The 25,405-nt window shown below is 43.9% G+C and overlaps 1 protein-coding gene across 1 annotated transcript in view; it reads right to left on the reverse strand.

Moving 5' to 3' along the window:
* Positions 1–25,405, reverse strand: part of LOC120066518 (cGMP-inhibited 3',5'-cyclic phosphodiesterase A-like) — a 97,821-nt gene that overhangs the window by 15,242 nt on the left and 57,174 nt on the right. The window contains exons 5-11 of the mRNA XM_039017944.1: positions 10,921–10,994; positions 9,913–10,055; positions 8,925–9,062; positions 7,466–7,577; positions 6,910–7,023; positions 5,823–6,022; positions 5,359–5,562 (exon numbers count right to left, since the gene is read on the reverse strand). Coding sequence (XP_038873872.1) covers positions 5,359–5,562; positions 5,823–6,022; positions 6,910–7,023; positions 7,466–7,577; positions 8,925–9,062; positions 9,913–10,055; positions 10,921–10,994 — 985 coding nt within the window. The remainder of the gene's footprint in view (positions 1–5,358; positions 5,563–5,822; positions 6,023–6,909; positions 7,024–7,465; positions 7,578–8,924; positions 9,063–9,912; positions 10,056–10,920; positions 10,995–25,405) is intronic.

Consider the following 25,405-nt stretch of genomic DNA (forward strand, 5'->3'; position numbering starts at 1 on the left):
CTTTAACCTCTAATTTCTCCCAAACCCGGATCCGGGAGCACCCCCATCAGTAAAAAAGCTGACTAGCATAGCCTAGCATAGCGTCACAAGTAAATACTAGCATCTAAATATCATTAAATCACAAGTCCAAGACACCAGATGAAAGATACACATCTTGTGAATCCAGCCATCATTTCTGATTTTTAAAATGTTTTACAGGGAAGAGACAATATGTAAATCTATTAGCTAACCACGTTAGCAAAAGACACCACTTTTTTTTACTCCACCAGTTTTTTACTCCATCAGTAGCTATCACAAATTCGACCAAATAAAGATAAAAATAGCCACTAACCAAGAAACAACTTCATCAGATGACAGTCTGATAACATATTTATTGTATAGCATATGTTTTGTTAGAAAAATGTGCATATTTCAGGTATAAATCATAGTTTACCATTGCAGCCACCATCACAACTCTCACCAAAGCGACTAGAATAACTACAGAGAGCAACGTGTATTACCTAATTACTCATCATTAAACATTTCTTAAAAATACACAGCGTACAGCAAATGAAAGACACAGATCTTGTGAATCCAGACAATATTTCAGATTTTTCAAGTGTTTTACAGTGAAAACACCATATAGCATTATATTAGCTTACCCCAATAGCAAACCACACAACAGCATTGATTCAAGCCAAAAATAGCGATAACGTATAACCCAGCAAAAGATATTAATCCCCATCTCTCAGTACGTATCTGTTCTGTGCTGCTCTGAAATTGCCGGAATTATTTGACCTTTAAGTTGAATAATCATCTTCCTCAAACCCCTTTTCTTTTTTTCAATGTATTCCTCATTTCTAGGTAGGCCCAGTGGCGACCCGTCATTCAGGGCAAGTGGGACAATATATATCATTGAGTTAATAAATCCACATATAAACATGGTCTCTTTTTTGTTTTCTTGATTAAGGCAGCTTCAAAATTCAGGTGTTTCAGCCTAGCTCAGGGCTTTCTGTGGAGGTGGGGTAAGTCACGGCCAAGTAATAAGGGTAGACTACGAATGCCATAGAATTACATTCGTAGTGCCCATCCAAGAAGGCTCAAGGTCATTGGCCACAGATAAAATTACGTTAAATCACGTTATATCTACAGTAGCTTTGATTGGACTGATCATGTCAACATCATACTTTCAAAATCTTAGCTAGCAGTCATCATCATGAATCAATTCGATAATCTACTGGCAAATCCTCTTTAATCCTTGTCATATGAAGAGAAGTAATGAAGAGAAATTATAGATAAAACGTATCGTTGCTCATCGGCCGTTATTCAACAATGAGTGGTTTGGAAGGAATTACTGACAGTGGGTAACTGCAAGCATTGCAACTGGGAAATGGGCAATAAACAAGCTCAGACTGGGAAAATACGTTTTGCACGGTCATCCAAATCCAACCAGGAATTGTAAATCCGGCCTCTTTGTCTTTCTTTGATGACAAAATTTGCCCACGAAGGACCGCCGCGCCACCTTCCTGTTCAAGTGAGCACATGTAAGAGCTTTCATTGTCTGCTTATATGCCCCCTTCATTTACCCTACGGTTCTGACTTGGTGTACAGGGAAAACACTGTAAGAATGACCTATGCTCTGAATTCTGTTGCTGTACATTTCAAAAGCTGAACAAACAGTTAAATTGACTACGTCCGTCCTGGATCGCTCATGAATGTCTTAATCAAAATTACGGATTGCCTCTTATACGCTTTACGTCCCCTTGAATTAACTGTTTCGCTGCCAGTCAAGGCTCCGCTGATAACCAGGAGTAGCAGTGGTAAGGTGTTGGGACTGATATGTTTGGACTCTGCTGTTGGGACAGCTTTATGTAGGTCCTAACAGTTTGTGGGCACCGTTTGTCACTGTTATAGTGCAATTCATGTATTGTTTAGTGTTGTGTTGTGTTGTTTAGTATTGTTTAGTGTTGTTTAGTGTTGTTTAGTATTGTTTAGTGTTGTGTTGTGTTGTTTAGTATTGTTTAGTGTTGTGTTGTGTTGTTTAGTATTGTTTAGTGTTGTGTTGTGTTGTTTAGTATTGTTTAGTGTTGTGTTGTGTTGTTTAGTATTGTTTAGTGTTGTGTTGTGTTGTTTAGTATTGTTTAGTGTTGTGTTGTTTAGTATTGTTTAGTGTTGTTTAGTGTTGTTTAGTATTGTTTAGTGTTGTGTTGTGTTGTTTAGTATTGTTTAGTGTTGTGTTGTTTAGTATTGTTTAGTGTTGTTTAGTGTTGTTTAGTGTTGTGTTGTATTGTTTAGTATTGTTTAGTGTTGTGTTGTGTTGTTTAGTGTTGTTTAGTGTTGTGTTGTGTTGTTTAGTGTTGTTTAGTGTTGTGTTGTGTTGTTTAGTATTGTTTAGTGTTGTTTAGTATTGTTTAGTATTGTGTTGTGTTGTTTAGTGTTGTTTAGTGTTGTGTTGTGTTGTTTAGTATTGTTTAGTGTTGTTTAGTATTGTGTTGTGTTGTTTAGTGTTGTTTAGTGTTGTGTTGTGTTGTTTAGTATTGTTTAGTGTTGTTTAGTATTGTTTAGTATTGTGTTGTGTTGTTTAGTATTGTTTAGTGTTGTGTTGTGTTGTTTAGTATTGTATAGTGTTGTTTAGTATTGTTTAGTGTTGTGTTGTGTTGTTTAGTATTGTTTAGTATTGTTTAGTGTTGTTTAGTATTGTTTAGTATTGTGTTGTTTAGTATTGTGTTGTGTTGTGTTGTGTTGTTTAGTATTGTTTAGTGTTGTGTTGTGGTGTGTTGTTTAGTATTGTTTAGTATTGTTTAGTGTTGTTTAGTATTGTTTAGTGGCTTTGCTGGCATGCATCCCACATTACACATTTTTTGCCCCACCAAGATTTACATGCTAAAATCACCACTGTGTGGGTACACACTCTTGGTATCCACATCATCAACAAACTGTCATGGTCCCCCCCCCATTTTTACACTGCTGCTACTCTCCGTTTATGATCTATTTATTTGACCTTTATTCAACTAGGCAAGTCAGTTAAGAACAAATTCTTATTTTCAATGACGGCCTAGGAACAGTGAGTTAACTGCCTTGTTCAGGGGCAGAACAACATATTTTTACCTTGTCAGCTCGGGGATTCGATCTTGCAACCTTTCGGTTACTAGTCCAATGCTTTAACCACTAGGCTACCTGCCGCCCCTCCACTCTAACCACTAGGCTACCTGCCGCTCCAATGCACAGTCACTTTACCTCTACCTACATGTACATATTACCTCAATTATCTCAATTAACTTGTGCCCCCTGCACATTGACTCTGTACCGGTACCCCCTGTATATAGCCTTGTTATTTTCTTGTTGCTCTTTAAAAACCTCTTAAGGATCCGCCCCTTTTTTCTATTTTCGCCTAAAATGACATACCCAAATCTAACTGCCTGTAGCTCAGGCCCTGAAGCAAGGATATGCATATTCCTGGTACCATTTGAAAGGAAAATCTTTGACGTTTGTGGAAATGTGAAAGGAATATAGGAGAATATAACACAATAGATTTGGTAAAAGATAATACAAAGAAAAAACGAACTGTTCTTTAGTATTTTTTTTGTACCATCATCTTTGAAATGTAAGAGAACGGCCATGTATTATTCCAACCCAGGTGCAATTTAGATTTGGGCCACTAGATGGCAGCAGTGTATGTGCAAAGTTTTAGACTGATCCAATGAACTATTGCGTTTCTGTTCAAAATGTTGTATCAAGACTACCCAAATGTGCCTAATTTGTTTATTAATAACTTTTCATGTTCAAAATTGTGCACTCTCCTCAAACAATAGCATTGTATTATTTCACTGTAATAGCTACTGTAAATTGGACAGTGCAGTTAGATTAACAACAATTTATGCTTTCTGCCAATATCAGATATGTCAATGTCCTGGGAAATGTCTTGTTACTTACAACCTCATGCTAATCGTATTAGCCTACGTTAGCTCAACCGTCCTGTGGAAGGGACACTGATCCCGAAGAAGTTTTTAAATTATTTGTTATTTTTCTATTTTATTTTTATTGTTTACTTCAGTTTATTTAGTAAATACTTTCTTAACACTTATTTTTTCTGAAAACTGCATTGTTGGTTAAGGGCTTGTAAGTAAGCATTTCACCTGTTGTATTTGGCGCATGACACACACACACACACACACACACACACACACACACACACACACACACACACCACACACACACACACACACACACACACACACACACACACACACAAGGTTAATCTTATTATGCTAACGCCATAACCCCTGAGCGAAAGAGCAGCTACATCAACAGCTAATTCAATGGGCCTTTTCAGAGAAAGCTTGATTTGGTTTCTAGGAATTGGAGGGGAAATGAGTACAAGGTGTGTGTGTGTGTGTGTGTGTGTGTGTGTGTGTGAGAAAGAGAGAGAGGCTTTGTGGTACAACAGAGCCAGTGTGAAAGACACAACACTGCTCTGTTGGCTTTAGTGGTGCTCACACACACACACACAGTGAATGGGCGTAACACTGTTAGCGTTAGTGGAAGGGCAGCAATATGTTGTATAACTGGTAGTGCCTAACTGCCATCAGCTTTACTGCAGCACGGTGGAAAGGCTTTACTACAGAACAGTGGAAAGGTTTTACTACAGAACAGTGGAAAGGTTTTACTACAGCACAGTGGAAAGGCTTTACTACAGCACAGTGGAAAGGTTTTACTACAGCACAATGGAAAGGCTTTACTACAGCACAATGGAAAGGTTTTACTACAGCACAATGGAAAGGCTTTACTACAGAACAGTGGAAAGGTTTTACTACAGCACAATGGAAAGGCTTTACTACAGAACAGTGGAAAGGCTTTACTGCAGCACAGTGGAAAGGCTTTACTACAGAACAGTGGAAAGGTTTTACTACAGCACAGTGGAAAGGTTTAGTCCCCACCAATGATAGCAGCAGAATTCAGACTGCAAAATTGATTTCCTGAAAAGCTGCAGGTTAGAGCCTTCTATTCGTATGGGTTAGTTAAGTTAACGAGAATATAATGAGGATATTTAAGGTCCAGAAATGTACTGGCACATATAATATTGTTCCTTTTTATAAACAATATCTAACTGATTTTCTAGAACACTTCCGTTTGACTCTATGCTATTGCAATAGTGTAACAGACCAATGTGGACAGAGAGTGAGCTATAATGAGGGCTTGTGGATTATACTGGGCAGAGGTGAGAGCACTACAAACCTGCACTACAAAAACCCAAGGGTAGGCAGTAGAACTCTCACATACAACATGCTACAATAGCTGAAGAGATCTTAGACTCAAATTAAATATACAGGTTTACGGGTCTGTGAACACTTAATTAATTGATTGATTCATTGGTTTTACCTTGGCATTGAACTCTGCCAGGAAGTCAAAGTGTTTCTTGAGGTCAGTGGCGAGGATGGCCTCTATGACCAGGAAGCGGAAGCGTTTGAACTCCACGTGGTCCAGGTTAACCAGGAAGTTATACTCTGGACGGGACATGAACAGATTCCAGGCCGAGGCGGCGTGGTGGTTCTCGAGCACCGACCTGTCGTTATACAACACTGCCTGGAGAGGGGAAGATAGGATGTGAGAGAATTAGTCCTGTTATGGTAACAGGACACATTTAACTAAATTCTAACCTGGTCAGAGAATTGCCCATACAGTTCCACAACACATAACAACAGCAATCCAAGTCAAGTACCACTATTTTCTTTATCTCTAAAATAAAAACTCTGCTCTCCCTGCAGACAACAGTTCAACATATGACTCTGAAGATTTTTTTGTTCACTTGAGCCCGGAAGTGCTTTGACAGAGAAGTGGTGTACCTGTGGTGCACTTGTGGCCACCAGGAAGGCGTTAGTCCTCCCAGGGTGGTCATAGTCATGCATGGCTGCTGCTACGTAGAGAGCCATGAGCTCCAGGGCTGGGATGAGCCCCGACAGGCAACCATACCCATCCTCCGACACGCTGTAGGTCTTCGACACCAGGTAGCCCATGTGACTGTGTGTGATGCCACTGTCAGAGTCTGGGAGAGCCGAGGAGAAAGAGAGAGAGAGATTGAGAGGTAGAAGTAGAGGTAGAGGGAGAGGGAGAGAGAGAGGTAGAGGGAGAGGGAGAGGGAGAGGGAGAGGGAGAGGGAGAGGGAGAGGGACTCTCAACCTCTAAATCCACTTCTGCTCGGATCAAAGAGTTTGGTGAACTAAGGCATATAAATTAGGTTATGAAAATCTGGGGTTGGGAGAACTTTAATCTGGTTGCAATTTCATGCCCGCTCATGCATTGCTAAACTTCAAATAGTATTTGTTACTCAGAGACGACATCCCAAATGGAACCATATTCCCTTTATAGTGCACTAGTTTTGACTAAAAGTAGTGCACTATATAGGGAATAGGATTCCATTTGGGACGCAACCCAGACGCTGAGCCCCCAGTCTGATAAGAACAGCTGAGAGCGTTGACGTAACTGTAACAAACATTCCAATGCCTTGATCTTAATGAGACGACTTACAAAACAGTAACTAGAGATGGTAGGTATAGACTAAATTAAATGAAAGGCAAAAGTTAATCTGATTGTTACAAATTATATTAAGAGTCTTGACATAGCAATGTATTATTAAATATACTTGACTCTTTAAGTCTCTTCGGTTTGTACAAAATCTAAATCTTACTCAAGTTGACAACCATAACGAACATAATGATGTTATATTCAAAACAGGAGGAAAAACACAGTTGGTTGTCTTCTCATAGAGTCAAAATTCAAGTTATCAATAAATAACGTGTTTCAATCTCCTGATGCCAAATCAAGCAAGAGCCATGATGATTCAATTACACTGGCCTGTATTCAAGTCACTTTTTATTTATTTTTTATTACATTTTTTATTTAACCTTTATTTAACTAGGCAAGTCAGTTCACCTGAGTCGCTGGCAGAGCAATGGTCAGTGATGAGGCTGGGCAGACCTGGTACGGCCTGGGTAGTGAGGTACCAGACAGCATGGAGAACGTCTGTAGCGTGGATTCTGTTGTGATCTGGATTGATTGATTGAAAAAAAAAATTGGGGGTACAATTCAATATATTTACCAAGAATAGAGAGCGAAAGGGAGAGAATATGAGACATTTCAGTAGTGATAATTTCCACTAGGCCACACTGTTTCTGTTTCTACTGTAGGGGTGAAAAGGATATGGAGAGAATGTACAGTAAACTAGTGTTAATGGAGTGTTGAAAGAAAAATGGTGTAACATTGCCCTCTAGTGGTTTACTGATGGTATGACACTTTTAACTCAACTTCAATATACTAAGCAAAACACATGTAACACATTAATAAGGGATAGTTTCCCTGGCACAGAATAAGTCTAGTCCTGGACTAAAAATGTACTCTACTAGGCTTAATCTGTGTCTGAAAAACAGTCATTAGGGTAAAACAGGACCTTTTAAGAGAGCAGAGTCATTAAGTTAAAACAGGATCTTACATGGTATGTCTCTGTAGCCATTCTCCAGAGCATGGAAGTAGTTCATGAATTCGTGAACCGGGATCTTGAAGGTCTCAAATAGGCCTGTGTCTTCAAAAAGCCTGTGAGAGACCTGAAACAGACACAGAGAGTTAGAGAGCTCACAGAACCAATCGCATTCTAACCAGTCAGACAGACTCCTTGATTGACACTGAATGGTCTATGGGCTTATAGATAGTCTCATTCTAATAGACGTCTCAACACCTGCTTTAAATGTACAGATATTCTTAATTTATTCTGTGACAGTACCCAACCTGACACACATCACAGGCTGGGAGCAACACAGGACCCCTGAAACCCTTAGGGGTAAAGAGCCTTGCTCAAGGGCACAACGGCAGTAGTATGTAGAGATATTGAAGTTGGTAACTCTCCGGCTGCCTGTAGATTTCCCTGCACGCAGCTCGGGGGTTCGAACCAGCAACCCTCCAGTTACCTGCCCACTTCTCTAACCTCGAGGCTACCGCTTCTGTCTCAAACAACAAATTTGATTCTCACCAGACAAACACACTTTGATTGACACAGTGACTGCCCAATGATAGATGGTTGACCATCAGCCTGTCTAATTGGTTGTTTCTCTCACCTGGCTAAGAATGAACTATTCTAACCTGTCCTCACCTGGCTGAGAATGAACTATTCTAACCTGTCCTCACCTGGCTGAGAATGAACTATTCTAACCTGTCCTCACCTGGCTGAGAATGAACTATTCTAACCTGTCCTCACCTGGCTGAGAATGAACTATTCTAACCTGTCCTCACCTGGCTGAGAATGAACTATTCTAACCTGTCCTCACCTGGTTACATCTCCCCTGACTAGGCTGTACAGTACCTGTCCTCACCTGGTTACAGCTCCCCTGACTAGGCTGTACAGTACCTGTCCTCACCTGGTTACATCTCCCCTGACTAGGCTGTACAGTACCTGTCCTCACCTGGTTACATCTCCCCTGACTAGGCTGTACAGTAGCTGGTCTCACCTGGTTACATCTCCCCTGACTAGGCTGTACAGTACCTGTCCTCACCTGGTTACAGCTCCCCTGACTAGGCTGTACAGTACCTGTCCTCACCTGGTTACATCTCCCCTGACTAGGCTGTACAGTACCTGTCCTCACCTGGTTACAGCTCCCCTGACTAGGCTGTACAGTACCTGTCCTCACCTGGTTACAGCTCCCCTGACTAGGCTGTACAGTAGCTGGTCTCACCTGGTTACATCTCACCTGACTAGGCTGTACAGTAGCTGGTCTCACCTGACTAGGCTGTACAGTAGCTGGTCTCACCTGACTAGGCTGTACAGTAGCTGGTCTCACCTGACTAGGCTGTACAGTAGCTGGTCTCACCTGACTAGGCTGTGCAGTAGCTGGTCTCACCTGACTAGGCTGTACAGTAGCTGGTCTCACCTGACTAGGCTGTACAGTAGCTGGTCTCACCTGGCTGAGGATGCGGCCACATTTTCCCTGGGTCTTCTCCATCAAGCTGAAGATGGGGAAGTTCCAGTGGTTCAGCTGACTCATTAGGGGCTCCAAGTCCTCCATCACTAACGGCTCCGGGGCCAGCTGGGGCTTTTCCTACAGAGGCCATAGACATGTTATAAGCCTTTATAATGTCTTTATGAACCTTTATATTGTCATATTAAATGTCTTAGAAAATGTTCTCTCTCTCTCGACTGATGGTCATAAAACATGTCATAAGGGGGTCAGACATAGATGGCTGGTGGTGCCAATCTGTGCACTGAATGTTATGCTGGTGGAAATGAACTTTTGGCTTCTGAGGTGGTTGTGCCTCTGCCTGATGAATAAGCCAATAATAACCCTCAAATCCAAATCTAGACAGCCAGTTCCACTGTATTTGATCATTATTCACCTATAATCATGGACTGATTTACACCTGGAACACAAGGTTGTTGCAATGAATTATCGAAACCAGCATTGTTCCGGACCTCTTAGGGTTAAGGGTTGAATACCCCTGACCCCGGACCTCTTAGGGTAAGGGTTGAATACCCCTGACCCCGGACCTCTTAGGGTTAAGGGTTGAATACCCCTGACCCCGGACCTCTTAGGGTAAGGGTTGAATACCCCTGACCCCGGACCTCTTAGGGTTAAGGGTTGAATACCCCTGACCCCGGACCTCTTAGGGTAAGGGTTGAATACCCCTGACCCCGGACCTCTTAGGGTAAGGGTTGAATACCCCTGACCCCGGACCTCTTAGGGTAAGGGTTGAATACCCCTGACCCCGGACCTCTTAGGGTTAAGGGTTGAATACCCCTGACCCCGGACCTCTTAGGGTTAAGGGTTGAATACCCCTGACCCCGGACCTCTTAGGGTAAGGGTTGAATACCCCTGGCCTAAAAGATGTAGACCTAGAAGTGTGAAAAAGAAAACGAGAGCTGCCTCTACGGTTGCTGCGGCCGTTTCTCACCTCTGCAGGTAGCATGATGAGGTTTTGGGGTGTGTTTTTGCCCCCTTCTGCGTCCCCCTCCTCTGTCGGCGCTACGTCGCTGCTGTCGCTGTGGTTGGCCTCGTGGGTATTGTCGTAGTCTGACGATGCCACCACCTGATCCTCTGATTGTCGTACAGAGAAAGCGTTACCATGGAGATGGGACAACACCTTCAAAGCATTCAACACTGCAGCAAAACAAAGCACACCTCTCTGTTGTGAGACAGGATCAGCCTGGTATCAGATCTGCTTGTGTTGTCTTCCCAACTTACTCTTATGGTCATTGTCTCACCATGGAGACGGGATTCCCACAAAGCATTCAGCACTGCTGCAAAGAATCCAATATTGCTACAAAGAATTCAGCACTGCTTCAAAGCATTCAACACTGCTGCAAAGCATTCCGCCCTGCTGCAAAGCATTCAGCACTGCTGCAAAGCATTCAGACCTGCTGCAAAGCATTCAGCCCTGCTGCAAAGCATTCAGCCCTGCTGCAAAGCATTCAGCCCTGCTGCAAAGCATTCAGCCCTGCTGCAAAGCATTCAGCCCTGCTGCAAAGCATTCAGCACTGCTGCAAAGCCTTCAGCCCTGCTGCAAAGCCTTCAGCACTGCTGCAAAGCCTTCAGCCCTGCTGCAAAGCATCCAGCACTGCTGCAAAGCCTTCAGCCCTGCTGCAAAGCACACACAAATAATATCCACTCTGGGACAGGAGTATCCATTTCATACAATCATTGTCCTCTCTAGCACAGTTCCTGTAATGGACGCATAACCAGGCCAGCGCAGTACAGTACAGCTTGGCTCAATGATGTGGAAGGGAAAGGTATCACTGGCAGAGATGACAAGCTAAACGGTAGAAGAAGGTAGGCAAAACCAGTGGACAGAAGAGGCCATGAGTACAGTACAGCTTGGCTCAATAGTTTGAAAACGGTAGTGGTGTGGAAGGGAAAGGAAGCACTGGCAGAGATGAGAAGCTTAGTTAAAGGACCGTTGTACCTGTCCGGTGTGTCCTGTCCCCTTTGTCCATGGATCCCTCCCCGTGGCTCAGCTTTATGTACGGTCTCCCACAGCTGTGGTAAAGGAAAGTTAGAGGTCAGAGGTCAGACAGAAGTGAATATCTTTTCATCAAGTACATCTATCAATGAAAGGCGCTAGCTCTTAGATATTGTGGGCACCTAAATATGCCTTATTAAAACACTGGCCTGAGAAACATTTTGATGTGTACAGTATGTCTATGACATACGGTGCTTTCGAAAAATATTCAGACCCCTTGACTTCTGCCACATTTTGTTACATTACAGCCTGATTCCAAAATGGATTCAATAAAAAATAATCCTCATCCATCTACACACAATACACCATAATGGCAAAGCGAAAACAGTTTTTTAGAAATTTTAGCAAATGCATTAAAAATAAAAAAACAGAAATACCTTATTTACATAAGTATTCAGACCCTTTGCTATGAGACTAGAAATTGAGCTCAAGTGCATCCTGTTTCCATTGATCATCCTTGAGATGTTTCTACAACTTGATTGGAGTCCACCTGTGGTAAATTCAATTGATTGGACATGATTTGGAAAGGCACACACCTGTCTATATAAGGTCCCACAGCTGACAGTGCATGTCAGAGCAAAAACCAAGCCATGAGGTCAAAGGAATTGTCCGTAAAGCTCTGAGACAGGATTGTGTCGAAGCACAAATCTGTTGAAGAGTACCCAAACATTTCTGCATCATTGAAGGTCCCCAAGAACACAGTGGCCTCTATCATTCTAAAATGGAAGAAGTTTGGAACCACCAAGACTCTTCCTAGAGCTGGCCGCCCGGCCAAACTGAGCAACTGGCGGAGAAGGGCCTTGGTCAGGGAAAACCAGACAGAAACCACTCCTCAGTAAAAGGCACATGACAGCCTGCTTGGAGTTTGCCAAAAGGCACCTAAAGACTCTCAGACCATGAGAAATAAGATTCTCTGGTCTGATGAAACCAAGATTGAACTCTTTTGCCTGAATGCCAAGCGTCACGTCTGGAGGAAACCTGGCACCATCCCTACGGTGAAGCATGGTGGTGGCAGCATCATGCTGTTGGGGTGTTTTTCAGCAGCAGGGACTGGGAGACTAGTCAGGATCGAGGGAACAATGAACGGAGCAAAGTACAGAGATATTCTTGATGAAAACCTGCTCCAAAGCGCTCAGGACATCAGACTGGGGTGAAGGTTCATCTTCCAACAGGACAACGACCCTAAGCACACAGCCAAGACAACGCAGGAGTGGCTTCGGGACAAGTCTCTGAATGTCCTTGAGTGGCCCAGCCAGAGCCCTGACTTGAACCTGATCAAACATCTCTGGAGAGACCTGAAAATATCTGTGCAGCGACGCTCTCAATCCAACCTGAGAGAGCTTCAGAGGATCTGCAGAGAAGAATGGTGGAAACCCGAATACAGGTGTACCAAGCTTGTAGCGACATCAATTCCAAATAACGATGTGACATCACTTGATCAACACTATTCTACGGCCCAGATTCTATTGTGTTCTAAGGAGTCAGTTAGAAGACATGAGGGGGACCATTTGAGTCAAAGGTACATGGTTTACCAATCATTTCATCATACACATCATGAAATCAGGTTCATCTTTCCCAGCTCTCTCTCTTTCTCGCTCTCGTTCTCGCTCTCGCTCTCTCGTACTGCCAGTACATTTCTTGGCAGACTGTTCCGTCCAACACTCTCTGTAATCTCTGAGCAAACGCATACCACAAAACAAACTGAAAATGCTGAAATTAAACATCACTTCAGTGAGGGAGCAAATATGAATAAACCCCCTCCCACCCCCTCCCAACACACACACACACACACACACACACACACACACACACACACACACACACACACACACACACACACACACACACACACACACACACACACACAAATAAACAAGTGTTGAAAAAATGCTCCAGCCACAGACAAGTCAGACCGTTTACTGGTTTCCTACTGGACTGTCCACACATTAAAAAGAGCATGGTTTCCTACTGGACTGTCCACACATTAAAAAGAGCATGGTTTCCTACTGGGCTGTCCACACATTAAAAAGAGCATGGTTTCCAACTGGACTGTCCACACATTAAAAAGAGCATGGTTTCCTACTGGGCTGTCCACACATTAAAAAGAGCATGGTTTCCAACTGGACTGTCCACACATTAAAAAGAGCATGGTTTCCTACTGGGCTGTCCACACATTAAAAAGAGCATGGTTTCCAACTGGACTGTCCACACATTAAAAAGAGCATGGTTTCCTACTAGGCTGTCCACACATTAAAAAGAGCATGGTTTCCTACTGGGCTGTCCACACATTAAAAAGAGCATGGTTTCCAACTGGACTGTCCACACATTAAAAAGAGCATGGTTTCCTACTGGGCTGTCCACACATTAAAAAGAGCATGGTTTCCAACTGGACTGTTCACACATTAAAAAGAGCATGGTTTCCTACTGGGCTGTCCACACATTAAAAAGAAAATGGTTTCCAACTGGACTGTCCACACATTAAAAAGAGCATGGTTTCCTACTAGGCTGTCCACACATTAAAAAGAGCATGGTTTCCAACTGGACTGTCCACACATTAAAAAGAGCATGGTTTCCTACTGGGCTGTCCACACATTAAAAATAAAATGGTTTCCAACTGGACTGTCAACACATTAAAAAGAGCATGGTTTCCTACTGGGCTGTCCACACATTAAAAAGAGCATGGTTTCCTACTGGGCTGTCCACAAATTAAAAAGAGCATGGTTTCCTACTGGGCTGTCCACACATTAAAAAGAGCATGGTTTCCAACTGGACTGTCCACACATTAAAAAGAGCATGGTTTCCTACTAGGCTGTCCACACATTAAAAAGAGCATGGTTTCCAACTGGACTGTCCACACATTAAAAAGAGCATGGTTTCCTACTAGGCTGTCCACACATTAAAAAGAGCATGGTTTCCTACTGGGCTGTCCACACATTAAAAAGAGCATGGTTTCCAACTGGACTGTCCACACATTAAAAAGAGCATGGTTTCCAACTGGACTGTCCACACATTAAAAAGAGCATGGTTTCCTACTAGGCTGTCCACACATTAAAAAGAGCATGGTTTCCTACTGGGCTGTCCACACATTAAAAAGAGCATGGTTTCCTACTGGGCTGTCCACACATTAAAAAGAGCATGGTTTCCAACTGGACTGTCCACACATTAAAAAGAGCATGGTTTCCTACTGGGCTGTCCACACATTAAAAAGAGCATGGTTTCCAACTGGACTGTCCACACATTAAAAATAAAATAGTTTCCAACTGGACTGTCAACACATTAAAAAGAGCATGGTTTCCTACTGGGCTGTCCACACATTAAAAAGAGCATGGTTTCCTACTGGGCTGTCCACACATTAAAAAGAGCATGGTTTCCTACTGGGCTGTCCACACATTAAAAAGAGCATGGTTTCCAACTGGACTGTCCACACATTAAAAAGAGCATGGTTTCCTACTAGGCTGTCCACACATTAAAAAGAGCATGGTTTCCTACTGGGCTGTCCACACATTAAAAAGAGCATGGTTTCCTACTGGGCTGTCCACACATTAAAAAGAGCATGGTTTCCTACTGGGCTGTCCACCCATTCAAAAGAGCATGGTTTCCTACTGGGCTGTCCACACATTAAAAAGAGCATGGTTTCCTACTGGGCTGTCCACACATTAAAAAGAGCATGGTTTCCTACTGGGCTGTCCACACATTAAAAAGAGCATGGTTTCCTACTGGGCTGTCCACACATTAAAAAGAGCATTCACAGAAGCTGGAGGAACATTTTTAATAATGAACTTTATGAATTAACCCATTAACACGAACGCATAGAGAAACTGATACACAAACAACAACAAAATAAATCAGAACCAATGATGCATGAACTGACTAACTGGACTCATACGGAATGGCTGAAACATGGAAATGCACGCACACACACACACACACACACACACACACACACACACACACACACACACACACACACACACACACACACACACACACACACACACACACACACACACACACACACACACACACACACACAGTTTTCCTAACACAGGATCTTTTTTTGTTTCTAGATTTATGATGAGACTTTGGATTGAGTTGACAGCAACATCCAATTAATAATGGTGTCTTAAATTGGTGTGGGACTAGTCACTGTCTGCGCAGAAAACTGAACTCTCCAGTTGTTCAAACTTTCATTAAAAGCAACAAAATCCATTTAAAGCCCTTTTAGCCCCCCGACCGTCTGTCTCCCCAACCGCCTGTCTCCCCAACCGCCTTCGTAGCCAACCGCCTGTCCCCCCGACCGTCTGTCTCCCCAACCGCCTGTCTCCCCAACCGCCTTCGTAGCCAACCGCCTGTCCCCCCGACCGTCTGTCTCCCCAACCGCCTGTCTCCCCAACCGCCTTCGTAGCCAACCGCCTGTCCCCCCGACCGTCTGTCTCCCCAACCGCCTGTCTCCCCAACCGCCTGTCTCCCCAACCGCCTTCGTAGCCAACCGCCTTCGTAGCCAACCGCCTGTCCCCCCGACCGTCTGTCTCCCCAACCGCCTGTCCCCCCAACCGCCTGTCTCCCCAACCGCCTTCGTAGCCAACCGCCTGTCCCCCCGACCGTCTGTCTCCCCAACTGCCTGTCTCCCCAACCGCCTGTCCCCCCCGACCGCCTGTCTCCCCAACCGCCTGTCCCCCCGACCACCTGTCTCCCCAAACGCCTGTCTCCCCAACCGCCTGTCTCCCCAACCGCCTGTCTACCCAACCGCCTGTCTCCCCAAACGCCTGTCTCCCCAACCGCCTGTCTCCCCAACCGCCTGTCTCCCCAACCGCCTGTCTCCCCAACCGCCTGTCCCTCCGACCGCCTGTACTCCCGACCGCCTGTCCGCCTGAGCACCTGTCCCCCCGACCGCCTGTCCCCCCGACCGCCTGACTCCCCTGAAAATAACGGACTAACTGTTTCCCCCTGCCAAACTATCAAACATGTTATATTCCACACCTGCTAGGCATCCACATTCGCATTCATGTATACACGCACGCACGCACACACACACACACACACACACACACACACACACACACACACACACACACACACACACACACACACACACACACACACACACACACACACACACACACACACACACACACACACACACACACACACACACAAACACACACACACACACTGGGTTGACCGTGCAAACTGCCAACACAACAGCGCTCTCTTTGTTGTTAGCTCAGGGTCATTAGGCTAAGGGTGAGTACCTACACCCTGACTGGAAAGTGCTCAACAAACATTTTCTCAGAATGAGACACACTACAAGCCTTTGTGCTCTGTGTAACACCATGCTTTAAGAGGCAATCTGCACTTTAAACAATAACAAAGCGGACTCCCCGCCATTATTTCAGTAAAAAGCTCAGGGATCGGGCTAGAGAAATGTAACCAATCTCAAATTCATAGACGGTGCTATGGATGCAAGGACTGAGGATCCATTATATGAAATTATAGTTTTCAACCATGTTTTGAGGCTAAACAGTCCCAAAAATAGATGTAGCAACAGCAGATTGTCCTTTTAACTGCTGGCATTTCTTCCACCCCAACTCCAGGTTCTACAACATTTGGGAGGAGGTATTCTAATTAAAACCATCTATAATGTGTCAGAAGGCAGCTGAGAGATGTGTTTAAGGTGGTTTCTGGTGTCCTCAAAGTAACTTTCACTTGGGGTTGGATGTAATCTTCAGGAAAAAATATACTATAAAGTTTGTATATTGTATATTCTTACTCCAGTCAGTTTGTGATCTGTCTGAGAGGGAAAGCTTTGTTGGGTTGTTAGTCCGTGTGGTTCATCTCTGCTTTGTTTTCAGCCTTGGGCCTAGATTCAATACGGACCAAGGAAGATCCGCGTTATAGCGAGATTGGCATTTAAAGGTTGTTTTCGATTAAGCCGACATATGCAGCGTTTACCGTGAATGTGGTCTTGCGAATGCGGAAATACTGCTTTAAAAATATAAATAGCCTTGAAGGGGGAGGGGGGGAGGGGGTAGATTGAATCTAGCCCTTAGTATGTTTGGTTCTTTATAATTCTAGTCAGTCAGTAGTTTGTTTGGGTCTGTTTGGTTCTAGTCAGTCAGTAGTTTGTTTGGGTCTGTTTGGTTCTAGTCAGTCAGTAGTTTGTTAGGGTCTGTTTGGTTCTAGTCAGTCAGTAGTTTGTTTGGGTCTGCTTGGTTCTAGTCAGTCAGTAATTTGTTTGGGTCTGTTTGGTTCTAGTCAGTCAGTAATTTGTTTGGGTCTGTTTGGTTCTAGTCAGTCAGTAGTTTGTTTGGGTCTGTTTGGTTCTAGTCAGTCAGTAGTTTGTTTGGGTCTGTTTGGTTCTAGTCAGTCAGTAATTTGTTTGGGTCTGTTTGGTTCTAGTCAGTCAGTAGTTTGTTTGGGTCTGCTTGTTTCTAGTCAGTCAGTAATTTTTTTGGGTCTGTTTGGTTCTAGTCAGGCAGTAATTTGTTTGGGTCTGTTTGGTTCTAGTCAGTCAGTCATTTGTTTGGGTCTGTTTGGTTCTAGTCAGTCAGTAGTTTGTTTGGGTCTGTTTGGTTCTAGTCAGTCAGTAATTTGTTTGGGTCTGTTTGGTTCTAGTCAGTCAGTAGTTTGTTTGGGTCTGTTTGGTTCTAGTCAGTCAGTAATTTGTTTGTGTCTGTTTGGTTCTAGTCAGTCAGTAATTTGTTTGGGTCTGTTTGGTTCTAGTCAGTCAGTAATTTGTTTGGGTCTGTTTGGTTCTAGTCAGTCAGTAGTTTGTTTGGGTCTGTTTGGTTCTAGTCAGTCAGTAGTTTGTTTGGGTCTGTTTGGTTCTAGTCAGTCAGTAATTTGTTTGGGTCTGTTTGGTTCTAGTCGGTCAGTAATTTGTTTGGGTCTGTTTGGTTCTAGTCAGTCAGTAATTTGTTTGGGTCTGTTTGGTTCTAGTCAGTCAGTCAATAGTTTGTTTGGGTCTGTTTGGTTCTAGTCAGTCAGTAATTTGTTTGTGTCTGTTTGGTTCTAGTCAGTCAGTAATTTGTTTGGGTCTGTTTGGTTCTAGTCAGTCAGTCAGTCATTTGTTTGTGTCTGTTTGGTTCTAGTCAGTCAGTAGTTTGTTTGGGTCTGTTTGGTTCTAGTCAGTCAGTAATTTGTTTGGGTCTGTTTGGTTCTAGTCAGTCAGTCAGTAATTTGTTTGGGTCTGTTTGGTTCTAGTCAGTCAGTAGTTTGTTTGGGTCTGTTTGGTTCTAGACAGTCAGTAGTTTGTTTGGGTCTGTGTGGTTCTAGTCAGTCAGTAGTTTGTTTGGGTCTGTTTGGTTCTAGTCAGTAATTTGTTTGGGTCTGTTTGGTTCTAGTCAGTCAGTAATTTGTTTGGGTCTGTTTGGTTCTAGTCAGTCAGTAGTTTGTTTGGGTCTGTTTGGTTCTAGTCAGTCAGTAGTTTGTTTGGGTCTGTTTGGTTCTAGTCAGTCAGTAATTTGTTTGGGTCTGTTTGGTTCTAGTCAGTCAGTAATTTGTTTGGGTCTGTTTGGTTCTAGTAAACCAGTAGTTTGTTTGGGTCTGTTGGCGGAGGCACTATGACACCATAACAAGCCTACATCACTTTAATGGTGGTAGACATCGTCTGTACACAAAGCCCTGTCACCCTGTCACTCACTCACACACACACACACACACACACACACACACACACACACACACACACACACACACACACACACACACACACACACACACACACATTTTGTACTAAAAATCCTGTCACCCTGTCACACACACACACACACACACACACACACACACACACACACACACACACACACACACACACTCAAACACGTACACACACTTTGTACACAAAGCCTTGTCGCACTGATGCCCTGTCTGCTGGATCTGCACCGCACGGCACTGAGGTCTGGCCAGTTGTGAGCTAAACAGGACTAGACAATCATCTGACCACACACACGCACACACACACGCACACACACACACACGCACACGCACACACACACACCTGCCTATTAGCAGTAGGACAAGCCATGGTAACATTAGCTAGGAGACTAAATACTCTCCTGTGGAGAACTGAGTTTCTGTACTGTGTGTAGTTGGACCTTAAGGAACCGTCTATGGAACAGTATCAGTCTAAAGAGCATCATTAGTCTCTGACAGACAGTTCTTTGAAGCACTATTCTATTGCCAAACTGTTTTGGTTTCCCAGGACCTACAAGAGTTGGGGGTGAGATGGAGTAAGAGCAGGACGGGAAATGGAGGTATCACTGTAAAAAAAAAATCTAGACGTTTAAACGAATTATTATTAAGTAACTGGTTCCACAGACTTCTTAATTTACTGAACTTCTCGATCAAAGTGTTACCTGAACTTAAAACTTTTAATTGTCTCACAAAGACATGGCGAACCAAAAATCTCAAATTTGGACTCATCAGACCAAATGTCCAATGTCTAATGTCCATTACTCATGTTTCTTGCCCCAAGCAAGTCTCTTCTTATTATTGGTGTCCTTTAGTAGTGGTTTCTTTGCAGGAATTCGACCATGAAGGCCTGATTCAAACAGTCTCCTCTGAACAGTTGATGTTGAGATGTGTCTGTTACTTGAACTCTGTGAAGCATTTATTTGGGCTGCAATCTGAGGTGCAGTTAACTCTAATGAACTTATCCTCTGCATCAGAGGTAACTCTGGGTCTTCCTTTCCTGTGGCGGTCCTCATGAGAGCCAATTACATCATAGCGCTTGATGGTTTTTGCAACTGCACTGGAGAAACTCTAAAAGTTATTGAAATGTTCCCGGATTGACTGACCTTTATGTCTGGAAGTAGTGGTGGATTGTCATTTATCTTTGCTTATTTGAGCTGTTTTTGCCATAATATGGACTTGGTCTTTTACCAAATAGGGCTATCTTCTGTATACCACCCTTACCTTGTCACAACACAACTGATTGGCTCAAACACATTAAGGAAAGAAATTCCACCATTTAACTTTTAACAAGGCACACTTTTGAATTGAAACGCAGTCCAGGTGACTACCTCATGAATCTGGTTGAGAGAATGCCAAGAGTGTGCAAAGCTGTCGTCAAGGCAAAGGGTGGCTACTTTCAAGAATGTCAAATATAAATGTATTTTGATTTGTTTAACACTTTTTTGGTTTCTACATGATTCCATATGTAGCGGCAGGTAGCCTAGTGGTTAGAGTGTTGGGCCAGTAACCGAAAGGTTGCAAGATCGAATCCCCGAGCTGACAAGGTAAAAATTTGTCGTTCTACCCCTGAACAAGGCAGTTAACCCATTGTTCCTAGGCCGTCATTGTAAATAAGAATTTGTTCTTAACTGACTTGCCTCGTTAAATAAATCTGTGTTATTTCATAGTTTTGATGTCTTCACTATTATTCTACAATGTAGAAAATAGTAAAAAAAGAAAAAACATTGAATGAGTAGGTGTGTCCAAACTTTTGACTGGTACTGTATTGAGACAAGTTGAGAAAACACATCATTTTACGTTGACTGACTTTTTGCCTAAGTTTTGTCAAGTTGGAGCTAAGTTTGGGGCAACTAAACATTTTAAGTCAGGTAACACTTTAACCCGAAATGTTGTGTAAAGTAAAAAAAAACGTCTGTGAAACCAGTTACTTAATAACAATGATGGAGGATGGATGAAGGGTGAGGCAGGGAAAGAACAGAAGGGTCTCTATTGTCTAATACATTCTGTGCTTCACCCTTTACCCTCAAATCTGTAGGATCTTAATTGTGATATTACCATCACGGTTTTTCCTCCTTCATTTTCCATCGTGTCAGCATTCAGTAACGTACTAATTTAAGCAGAAATAATGCCAACTTTGAAGCTTTAAAGCTATATGCTCCTTATCAGTACAACCAATCTGGATGTGGTTCTGGATAGGGAGGCCCCTCCTACTTCCATTCAGTTGAATACCTTTCTCCCACTGCACTAAACACACACACGGGCACGCAGACACACGCACTCTGCACTGGCTGCTGTTATCTTCTCCGCATCTGGAGCCAGAGTAGGTATTCGGTTGATTACTGGAAGTAGCTAGACAGAGTAGCTAGGTTACTGGAAGTAGCTAGATGGAGTAGCTAGACTACTGGAAGACAGTAGACGGAGTAGCTAGACTACTGGAAGACAGTAGACGGAGTAGCTAGACTACTGGAAGTAGCTAGACGGAGTAGCTAGACTACTGGAAGTAGCTAGACGGAGTAGCTAGGTTACTGGAAGACAGTAGACGGAGTAGCTAGGTTACTGGAAGACAGTAGACGGAGTAGCTAGGTTACTGGAAGACAGTAGACGGAGTAGCTAGGTTACTGGAAGATAGTAGACGGAGTAGCTAGGTTACTGAAAGTAGCTAGACGGAGTAGCTAGACTACTGGAAGTAGCTAGACGGAGTAGCTAGACTACTGGAAGAAGCTAGACGGAGTAGCTAGGTTACTGGAAGACAGTAGACGGAGTAGCTAGACTACTGGAAGTAGCTAGATGGAGTAGCTAGACTACTGGAAGTAGCTAGACGGAGTAGCTAGGTTACTGGAAGTAGCTAGATGGAGTAGCTAGACTACTGGAAGTAGCTAGACGGAGTAGCTAGGTTACTGGAAGTAGCTAGACGGAGTAGCTAGACTACTGGAAGTAGCTAGACGGAGTAGCTAGACTACTGGAAGACAGTAGACGGAGTAGCTAGACTACTGGAAGACAGTAGACGGAGTAGCTAGACTACTGGAAAACAGTAGACGGAGTAGCTAGACTACTGGAAGACAGTAGACGGAGTAGCTAGACTACTGGAAGACAGTAGATGGAGTAGCTAGACTACTGGAAAACAGTAGACGGAGTAGCTAGACTACTGGAAGACAGTAGACGGAGTAGCTAGACTACTGGAAGTAGCTAGACGGAGTAGCTAGGTTACTGGATAAAGGTTGATATCCGAGTAGGTAGATTACTGGATATAGGTTGGTATCGGAGTAGGTAGATTAAAGGAAGTAAGTAGATTACTGGAAGGAGGGAGATTACTGGAAGGAGGGAGATTACTGGAAGTAGATAGATGGAGTAGCTAGATTACTGGATATAGGTTGGTATCGGAGTAGCTAGATTACTGGATGTAGGTAGATTACTGGAAGGCGGTAGATTACTGGAAGGCGGTAGATTACTGGATGTAGATAGATTACTGGAAGTAGGTAGATTACTGGATGTAGGTAGATTACTGGATGTAGGTAGATTACTGGAAGTAGGTAGATTACTGGATGTAGGTAGATTACTGGATGTAGGTAGATTACTGGATGTAGGTAGATTACTGGATGTAGGTAGACAGAGTAGCTAGATTACTGGATGTAGGTAGATTACTGGATGTAGGTAGATTACTGGAAGTAGGTAGATTACTGGATGTAGATAGACAGAGTAGCTAGATTACTGGAAGTAGGTAGATTATTGGATGTAGGTAGATTACTGGAAGGAGGTAGATTACTGGAAGGAAGTAGATTACTGGAAGGAGTTAGATTACTGGATGTAGGTAGATTACTGGAAGGAGTTAGATTACTGGATGTAGGTAGATTACTGGAAGTAGGTAGATTACTGGAAGGAGTTAGATTACTGGATGTAGCTAGACAGAGTAGCTAGATTACTGGATGTAGGTAGATTACTGGAAGTAGGTAGATTACTGGATGTAGGTAGATTACTGGATGTAGGTAGATTACTGGATGTAGGTAGATTACTGGAAGTAGGTAGATTACTGGATGTAGATAGACAGAGTAGCTAGATTACTGGAAGTAGGTAGATTATTGGATGTAGGTAGATTACTGGAAGGAGGTAGATTACTGGAAGGAAGTAGATTACTGGAAGGAGTTAGATTACTGGATGTAGGTAGATTACTGGAAGGAGTTAGATTACTGGATGTAGGTAGATTACTGGAAGTAGGTAGATTACTGGATGTAGATAGACAGAGTAGCTAGATTACTGGAAGTAGGTAGATTATTGGATGTAGGTAGATTACTGGATGTAGGTAGATTACTGGAAGTAGGTAGATTACTGGAAGTAGGTAGATTACTGGAAGTAGCTAGACAGAGTAGCTAGATTACTGGATGTAGGTAGATTACTGGAAGTAGCTAGATTACTGGATGTAGGTAGATTACTGGATGTAGGTAGATTACTGGAAGTAGCTAGATTACTGGATGTAGGTAGACCGAGTAGCTAGATTACTGGATGTAGGTAGATTACTGGATGTAGGTAGATTACTGGAAGTAGCTAGATTACTGGAAGGAGGTAGACAGAGTAGCTAGATTACTGGATGTAGGTTGATTACTGGATGTAGGTAGATTACTGGAAGGAGGTAGACAGAGTAGCTAGATTACTGGATGTAGGGAGATTACTTGAAAATGAAAATAATGGCTGCAGTGTTTATCATGGCACCGTGGTGCTGTTAGTTTGGGCTCCCGACCAATGCTAATTTGTCATCTTGCTGAGAGAGAGAGCGGCCAGCCTGCTGTGGTAAACTGCAGCTGAGAGAGAGACCTGCAGCTGAGAGAGAGAGAGGGCTGTCAGCCTGCTGGGGTAACTGCAGCTGAGAGAGAGAGCTGCCAGCCTGCTGTGGTAAACTGCAGCTGAGAGAGAGAGCTGCCTGCCTGCTATGGTAAACTGCAGCTGAGAGAGAGAGCTACCAGCCTGCTGCGGTAACTGCAGCTGAGAGAGAGAGCTGCCAGCCTGCTGGGGTAACTGCAGCTGAGAGAGAGAGCTGCAGCTGAGAGAGAGAGAGCTGCCAGCCTACTGTGGTAAACTGCAGCTGAGAGAGAGAGCTGCTAGCCTGCTGGGGTAAATTGTAACTGAGAGAGAGAGCTGCCAGCCTGCTGTGGTAAACTGCAGCTGAGAGAGAGAGCTACCAGCCTGCTGTGGTAAACTGCAGCTGAGAGAGAGAGCTGCCAGCCTGCTGTGGTAAACTGCAGCTGAGAGCGAGAGCTGCCAGCCTGCTGGGGTAAACTGCAGCTGAGAGAGAGAGCTGCCAGCCTGCTGGGGTAAACTGCAGCTGAGAGAGAGAGCTGCCATCCTACTGGGGTAACTGCAGCTGAGAGAGAGAGGGGGTGCGGGGAGTGTGTGCACGCCTGTGTGTATGTTTGTGTGTATGTATGTGTGTGTGTGCACGTCTGTGTGTGTATTTGTATGTGTGTGTGTGTGTGTGTGTGTGTGTGTGTGTGTGTGTGTGTGTGTGTGTGTGTGTGTGTGTGTGTGTGTGTGTGTGTGTGTGTGTGTGTGTGTGTGTGTGTGTGTGTGTGTGTGCACGTCTGTGTGTGTGTGTGTGTGTGTGTGTGTGTGTGTGTGTGTGTGTGTGTGTGTGTGTGTGTGTGTGTGTGTGTGTGTGTGTGTGCGCCTGTGTGTGTGTGTGTGTGTGTGTGTGTGTGTGTGTGTGTGTGTGTGTGTGTGTGTGTGTGTGTGTGTGTGTGTGTGTGTGTGTGTGTTTGGGGGTTGCTTGTAGAGTTCAATCAGAGCCTCAGAACATTTAGATAAGCAAAGTGCAGGAACTTATGAGAAATCACAGACCACATAACAATTATTCTTTCCTATCCTATCGAAGGAGTTTCATTTAACGACATTGACTTTGGTTCATATTTTCGGGAAGGGTTGTTTGTGACAATGGGTGAGTGGGGGGATTGAATGAGAGGAAAAGGGACATTTTTTTCTTCACTTTTCGATTTTTATCCCTTATCTACCCTTTTTCCATAAAGGACTTTTATTTGTTAAAGAACTGTGTCTAATGAAAAATATATGACATTTTGGAGGGGTGGTTAAACTTGTCCTTTAAGGTTGTCTGAGGTTGTGTGAATGTTAGAAAAGGCCCATTAGGTTTACTTGGAGGCCTTAGTGTGTGTGTGTGTGTGCGTGTGTGCGTGTGTGTGTGTGTGTGTGTGTGTGTGTGTGTGTGTGTGTGTGTGTGTGTGTGTGTGTGTGTGTGTGTGTGTGTGTGTGTGTGTGTGTGTGTACAGTATGACTCACTCTCCAGTCTCCTCTAACCACTTAGGAAGTGAAGTGCAGCGCCTGCAGACTAAGGCAGGATGAGGCAGAATGTGCAGACTGCGGAAAGGTGAGGCAGAATGTACAGGGTGAGGCAGGGTGAGGGAGAATGTGCAGACTGAGGCAGGGTGATGCAGACTGAGGCAGGGTGAGGCAGAATGTACAGACTAAGGCAGGATGAGGCAGAATGTGCACAATGAGGAAGTGTGAGGCAGAATGTGCAGACTGAGTGAGGTTGAGGCAGACTGAGACAGAATGTGCAGACTGAGACAGGGTGAGGCAGGGTGAGGCAGACTGAGACAGACTGAGGCAGGGTGATGCAGACTGAGGCAGGGTGAGGCAGAATGTGCAGACTGAGGCAGGGTGAGGCAGAATGTACAGACTAAGGCAGGATGAGGCAGAATGTGCACAATGAGGAAGTGTGAGGCAGAATGTG

This window comes from Salvelinus namaycush, chromosome 21 (genome assembly GCF_016432855.1).
Source record: "Salvelinus namaycush isolate Seneca chromosome 21, SaNama_1.0, whole genome shotgun sequence".
NCBI classification, from domain to species: domain Eukaryota; kingdom Metazoa; phylum Chordata; class Actinopteri; order Salmoniformes; family Salmonidae; genus Salvelinus; species Salvelinus namaycush.